This window comes from Brassica rapa, chromosome A01, assembly GCF_000309985.2.
Source record: "Brassica rapa cultivar Chiifu-401-42 chromosome A01, CAAS_Brap_v3.01, whole genome shotgun sequence".
Lineage (NCBI taxonomy): Eukaryota > Viridiplantae > Streptophyta > Magnoliopsida > Brassicales > Brassicaceae > Brassica > Brassica rapa.
The window spans coordinates 22,068,276-22,075,779 of record NC_024795.2 but is presented as its reverse complement, the minus strand read 5'-3'; the positions used below and the strand labels follow the sequence as shown (position 1 = coordinate 22,075,779).

General features: G+C 38.1%; 1 protein-coding gene across 1 annotated transcript in view; it reads left to right on the top strand.

Moving 5' to 3' along the window:
- Positions 1–5,347, top strand: part of LOC103835222 (jacalin-related lectin 36) — a 12,807-nt gene extending 7,460 nt beyond the window's left edge. Inside the window, exon 5 of the mRNA XM_009111352.3 lies at positions 4,896–5,347. Coding sequence (XP_009109600.1) covers positions 4,896–5,147 — 252 coding nt within the window. The 3' untranslated portion in view covers positions 5,148–5,347. The remainder of the gene's footprint in view (positions 1–4,895) is intronic.
- Positions 5,348–7,504: the final 2,157 nt, after the last annotated feature.

Here is a 7,504-nt window from a genome sequence, read left to right as displayed (position 1 = left end):
AGAAGCCCAGCTCGAGGTGCTGTACATGCCATTGCTAATGGTATTTGGAGCAATCAGAGAAGGGACATTTCAGTATCCAAAATGGAAGGGAACTCTTTCCTATTTCGTGTGCCTTGTCCTAACGCTCGACGCAGGATACTCAGACAAAACTTCTGGCAGATAGATGGCCAAACAATGTTTGTTGCCAAATGGGCTCCGGGCTTGCAGCAAGTAAAGCCGGAACTTGAAATGGTGCCTGTGTGGCTAGAGTTCACGGGAGTTCCGCTCCAGTTTTTCAACAGTGATGCTCTCCAAGAGATTGCAGGCATAGTGGGTCACCCAGTCTGCTTGCATCCTTCGACAGAGAACCTCACAAACATTGAAGTAGCGAAGGTCTACACAGTCATTGACCCGAGGAAGCCTCTCCCGGCCTTTGTTAATGCGAGATTCCAAAATGGTGATACTAGGAGAATCTCTGTAACGAGCCCATGGCTGCCCTCTCAATGCACTTTCTGTAAGAAGCTAGGTCACACCATCTCACGCTGCAAAGCTGCTCCGAGAACCTGTGCTGCTTGCAACTCAGTTAGGCATACCACTGAAAATTGTCCGAGAGGTCTTAACTTGCCCCCGAAGGATAAAGGGAAGGCGCCTATAAAGAGTCTGCTGCCTATTGTTTCCCTGAACAAGAGAGAGTCTACTCCCAAGCAGGTGTATAGGGAAATTCAGAAGAAAGCAAATGTTCCTTCTCATTCTGTATTAGCTCGGGATTCCGTCGCTAATGCAGCAGCCGTGATTAAGGAAGCCGAAACAAATAAAGATCCTCTTCGGTTTCGAAAGACGGGCTCACGGTTACCACAGTTCACGACCTCAATATAGGCCAACTCTATGTTGATCTCTCAGGATCTCCGGGCTTCTCTCTCATCGCCTCATCATCCTCCGGTGAATCATCCTCGGAACGGGACTCTACTTCTGGTGATGAGGACAACACAGGGGATTCCCAGGATGAATTCATAGAAGTCATCTCTAAGCGCTCTAAGAAGCAACTAAAGGATAAGGAGAAGTCAAGAGCTAGGGTTAGAGGCCCTCAAATCCTCTAAATTTTGCCTATTTTTATGGATATTTTTTGTTGGAACATAAGAGGTTTCAATGATTCTGTAAAGCGGAGAGGTTTTAGAAAATGGTTCAAAAAACACAAACCTATATTCGGTGGTCTCATTGAGACGCATGTACAGCCGGCTAAAGCATCGACTATAGTATCGCGTACGCTTCCGGGTTGGTCTTTTGCTAATAACTATGAGTTCTCTGATCTCGGGAAGATATGGCTTCTATGGCACCCATCGGTTCATGTCGCAGTCATCTCGAAATCTCTACAAGTTGTTACCTCTCGGGTTAAGCTGCCATCGCTCAACTCCGAGTTTATTGTCTCGATGGTCTACGGCTCTAACTGTGCTATTGAAAGGCGTCAGTTATGGTTGGAACTTGAAGCTACTGCTAATAATCCTGTTATTGCGTGTTCTCCTTGGCTCATTCTTGGTGATTTCAATGAAATCATTGCTACTTCTGAGCATTCGAATGAAGCAAACATTGCCATAACTAGAGGAATGCGTGAATTTAGGGAATGTCTCATCCGCTGTGATCTTTCAGATCTTCCCTACCGTGGAAATTCTTTTACTTGGACGAACAAGCATGTTTCTAAGAAGCTGGACAGGATTCTGGTCAATGATATTTGGCTGCAAACATTCCCCGACTCCCTCGCGGTCTTTGGTAAACTAGGAATCTCTGACCACACTCCCTCGTGCCTATTCATGGATCAGTTTAGGCCCAAGCAGAAGCGTCCGTTCAAATTTTTTGCTCACCTAAACCAGCACCCGGAGTTCTCAGATATCATAAGGGGTTGTTGGCATGGTTTTGCTTTTTCTGGTTCTCGTCAGTTAGCTATCTCAAAGAAGCTTAAAGAGCTAAAGCCGGTCATCAGATTTTTTGCTAAAGAAAATTATTCAAATCTGGAAAAACGAGTGGTGGAGGCTTTTGAAAATCTCTCTCTTTGTCAGCAACTCACTCTTGCTTCCCCCTCTCCCTCAGCAGCTACAGCAGAAGAGGAAGCTCACCGTAAATGGCTGGAGTTAGCTAAAGCAGAAGACTCTTTTCTCAGACAGCGTTCAAGAATTCAGTGGACGTCTTTTGGAGATGCAAGCACAGCTTTTTACCATAGGTCTATAAGGACGAGAAGGGACCAGAACCAGATCGATTTCTTCATTGATAACAATGATAATATCATTGACTCCCTGGAGGGCGTTAAGGCACATGCTGTGTCGTACTTCAGTTCGCTTTTGGGTAGCTCTGATCATCACACATCCTCATCACCCCAAATCATCTCAGACCTCGTCCCCTTCAGATGTTCACAAGAATCTGCAAATGCGCTAAACGCTCCCTTCACCGCTTCAGATATTCAGCAGGCCTTCCTATCCCTCCCAAAGAGTAAGGCTCCGGGTCCGGATGGTTACCCAGGAGAATTTTTTCAAGCAAATTGGGCTGCAGTGGGAAAGGATATGATCGATGGGGTCAATGAATTTTTCGCCTCAGGATGTCTCCTTAAGCAATGGAACGCAACCATCATCTCCCTAGTGCCTAAGAAGACGAACGCCTCACGTATCTCTGATTTCAGGCCTATATCTTGCTGCAACTCCGTTTATAAGGTCATCTCTAAACTTTTAGCAAATAGGCTAAAAACGGTTTTGCCGCAGATTATATCAAACGTGCAATCAGCTTTCCTTCCGGGCAGATTATTGGTGGAAAATGTTCTCCTGGCTACTGAATTGGTTCAAGGATACAACTGGAAATCCATATCGAAGCGGTGTATGCTTAAAGTTGATCTCAAGAAGGCCTTCGATACTGTGAATTGGGAGTTCATATTGAACACTCTTGAAGCCTTGGGTTTTCCTCCTTATTTTCGTCACCTGATCCGACAATGCATTACAACTACTAGATTCTCTGTGGCCATTAATGGTGAATTGTGTGGATACTTCAAGGGATCTAAAGGGCTGAGGCAGGGAGACCCCCTTTCTCCTTATCTTTTTGTACTGTGCATTGAGGTATTTTCACAGCTACTGAACTCTAAATATGCTGATGGTGCGATTGGCCACCATCCTAACGCGGTTAACCCATGTGTCTCTCACCTCGCCTTTGCTGATGACATAATGGTATTCTTTGATGGTGAGCGGTCTTCCCTGCAAAACATCTCTAACACGTTTGATACTTTCTCGGGATGGTCTGGCCTTGAATTGAACAGGATGAAAACAGAGCTTTATACTGCAGGCTTGACTCAGAATGAAACCTACGAACTCTCAGGTCTTGGCTTCACTCTAGGGTCTCTACCTGTTCGTTATCTCGGGCTTCCTCTTATGCATCGTAAGCTACGGCTTCCAGACTACAGACCACTCATTGACAAGATTACCGGCTGCTTCTCTTCATGGTCTAACAGAGCGCTTTCTTACGCTGGGCGAAGAGAATTGATATCTTCAGTTATCTATGGTATCATAAATTTCTGGACATCTGCGTTTATCCTACCGAAAGGATGTCTGAAGCGCATCCAGAGTTTGTGTTCTATGTTCCTATGGAGTGGAAAGATCTCTGGCCCGGTCCAATACAAAGTCGCCTGGACCACTGTCTGCCTCCCAAAGGCGGAGGGTGGATTAGGACTACGGGACTTTGGTCTCTGGAACAAAACGTTATGTTTAAAACTGCTGTGGTTGCTATTTGCAAATGGCGCCTCTCTTTGGGCGACCTGGATGAAATCAAATAGGATCAAGGATGAAAGTGTCTGGAGCTGCGATGTAGATAAAGCAAAATCTTGGACTTGGCGTGCTCTCCTCCACCTGCGGTACTTGGCCTCTCGATTCTTAAGGGCTCAGGTTGGCAATGGTCGACTGATCAGCTTCTGGTGGGATATTTGGACACCTTTCGGTAAACTGATTGAATACTTCGGACCTGATGGTCCTCGAGAGCTGTCTATCCCTATTCAGGCCTCCATCTCCGCCGCTTGCAACTCTGAGGGGTGGCTCGTACGCGGGGCAAGGTCGCCTGCTGCTGAGACGCTTCAGATTTTCCTTACCACGATTCCACTTCCCTCCCTTGTGAGTGAAAATGACTCCTTCGTTTGGCATGTTAACGACACTGCTCTAGAAAGGTTCTCGGTCAAACGAACTTGGGAAGTCCTGCGTCACAGAGCTCCAACACAACCTTGGTCCTCTTATATCTGGTTCAAAGGTGCGATACCCCGCCATTCCTTCAATATGTGGCTAGCTCAGCTTGACAGGCTACCCACAAGAGCTCGTCTATCCCAATGGAGCACCAACATCCCATCATCTTGCTGCCTCTGTAATATCTATACAGAAGACAGAGACCATCTCTTCTTTCGCTGTGAATGGAGTGCTGATCTCTGGAACATCTGTCTGTGCAGAATGGGATACTCCTTTGCGGGGTTCCACACGTGGTTAGCTTTCTCCGAATGGCTTAGCCTGCGTGACATAATTGTTCCTAGGTTACTCAAGCGTCTAGTGGCCTCTGCAACTATCTACTCAATTTGGTCTGAAAGGAACAAGCGCTATCATGATAACATATCATCGTCTCCAACAACCATCTTCAAACTACTAGACCGTTTCATTAGAGATGCAATTCTGTCCAAGAGGAATCAAAAACAGAGCTGCGGACTAATGCAACACTGGCTTTCTAGGGAGTGAAATTCTTGCTCTTCCTCTCATATGCTTTACCTTGTTTTTATTATTTTTGCCAAGGTAAACCATAGTATGAAACAACCGATTGTAATAATTTACAAACTCTACCCATTTTAATGGAATTCACATTTTGGCAAAAAAAAATCTTGTGTTTACTGTTTTTTTTTTTTTTTTTTTTTGCAGTTCGTGCTTGATCCAAACGAATATATCACAGCGGTGGAGATTAACTACGACAACATATTTGGTACCGACTCCGAAATTATAACGATGCTTAGGTTCACGACAAATAAGCGAACCTCTCCACCTTTTGGACTTGAAGGTGCTAAAAGTGTCCTACTCAAAGAAGACGGCCACAAGGTCGTTGGGTTCCATGGCAAAGCAGGTGCTGACATACTTCACCAAGTTGGAGTCCATGTCAAGCCCATCTCCAAGTGATCTGAGAATGTCTTCTCTTACGTCCCAATGTAATAAAGATCCTTTAGAAATTGTCATTATACGTGTGTAACGGTAAGCAAAAGGTTTGAATAAGGTATTTCCGTACTATGTGCTTGTGTGTTTCAGTGTCTCCTTGTGTTGTAATGGAGTTGTAACACTGTTTATAAGATGTACAATATAAAATCTTGGTTACATTGTAATGTGCGTACGATTCCTTAATGTTTTGAGATTTCGACCAGGTTTTATATAAATTTCAAAAGTTGTTTAGCGACATTATATGATTTTGTATTTGCACGAAATAGATCACGAATCAAAACTAAACAAGAACAAAACAAAGAAAAAAAAAATTCATCTAATCGAAGTCAATGTCGTCATCTCTGACTCTGGTTATGCGTTGCCCATAGACGTACAGATCTTTCTAAATGAACACAAAGCCTTTACCCTATTTACAAAAAGCCTCTAGAGGCAAAGACAGAAACAGTGATTTTCTGAACGTCCGTCCTGTTTTTGGCTATCTCGTATCATAATCATTGGACCGTGTGTTGAGTTAATGGTTTCCAACTCAACTATATATACTTCGCTGTCCTCGAATGATAGATTCTAATATTATTCTTTTCTTGTTTCGTAATAAAGATTTATAAAAAAAAAGTTTATTATAAAAATAGTACACAATGGTCAAAATGACCAAAATATATTTCATGAAAGAGGTAAATAGCAACCATATTTATAAAATTAATTAAAAAGAGAAAGTTCACAAAATAGTAATACTAAAATTAAAAACTATTTTTAAATAACATAAAATATACTTTGAAGTATTAAAATACTACCTTTACATCTATATTTTCTTAGATGAAAAATATAAATTTGTATATAATGTGATTTCATTAAAAACTATTTACACAGATAATCTTGATATTAGAAAAAGAAATATTATTTTTTAAAACATAATTTTAAGCAATAAAAAAAATTCAAAGTAATAGAAATATTTTTATATATCTATCTATTTTCATAGATGATTACATAAGCTCATTTATTTATAATTGACTAAAAATAGGTTATAATTAATATTATTAAAATGTTTTATTTATTTTTCATATATTTAGTTGATTATAATATACTTCAATTACAGCAAAAAATATCGATAAATTGTATTTTACTTATATAGTATTATTTTCATATACAATCATAATTTTTTTACTGCTTATTTTTAAGAGATATTAAAAAACTAAAAATAAATTTTAATAATAAGCATCGTTTATTAATAATAATAAAAAAAAAATTTAATAATAAGCATCGTTTGATCAAATAGTTACAAAATCGTAAAATGAGGTAGATATATTATATTTTATTATTATTTAATTTATTTGTTTTCTTAATATTAAATTTGGTTTTAAATTTTATGTGTATATGATTGTGGAATTAATATAATCATAATCAAAATACCAAAGCAAACATGAATTCTCATTTTAAGATTATTTAAAATAAATTTCAGTTTTCATTCAATAAATCAAATGCATAAAGTTATTTAGAATTTATAAAATATTTTAATTATTGTAAAAATTGATATGTGTTCATTAGCTTCAAAAATTTTATCAGATACTTATCATGTAACTTCCTATTGATCATCGCTTTATTTTCTAATATTTTTTAAAAAAACATCAACATATAATTTGATAAATATTATGAAAATACATGAACATTAAAATGATAGATAAAATTGATTTTATTTGACTTAATTATATATATTTAAAAAAATAATTGTACTTCATTTTGAATTTGAAAGAATATATGTAACTAAATATACTAAGAACATGAGTGGCTCGACTAATCCAACTTATATCTAAAATCATAAATTTAACTACTATAGAATATATAATTTTATAACAATAGTAATTTATTTTTTAAATATAAATCATAGGACAACTCAAAACATATTAAAATGAAAATAAAATATTAAACAATTGGTACAATTTATTTCTTTTGTACAATTTATATATGTGCATGAGACTTCAGAATATTATCGTTTTGGAATTAGACACTCAAATACAATCAAAATTTTAATATATTTAAAATAGAAAATATTACAGTTGAATTCAGAGATGGAATCCAATTTACCCAAATGACAACTAAATCACTTATAAAAAAACAAAACCGATTAGATATAACATATATAAAATCATATGTATAATTAAAGTAATGTAATATTATTAATAGAAATGATGCATATAAATTATAAATTAAAAAACAAATAGCAATCAATTATTATAGTATATTTACTTTAGAAATATTTATATCCGTGTATAAGCACGAGAAAATCACCTAATATATATAATAACACAATGTATAGAAAATATGAT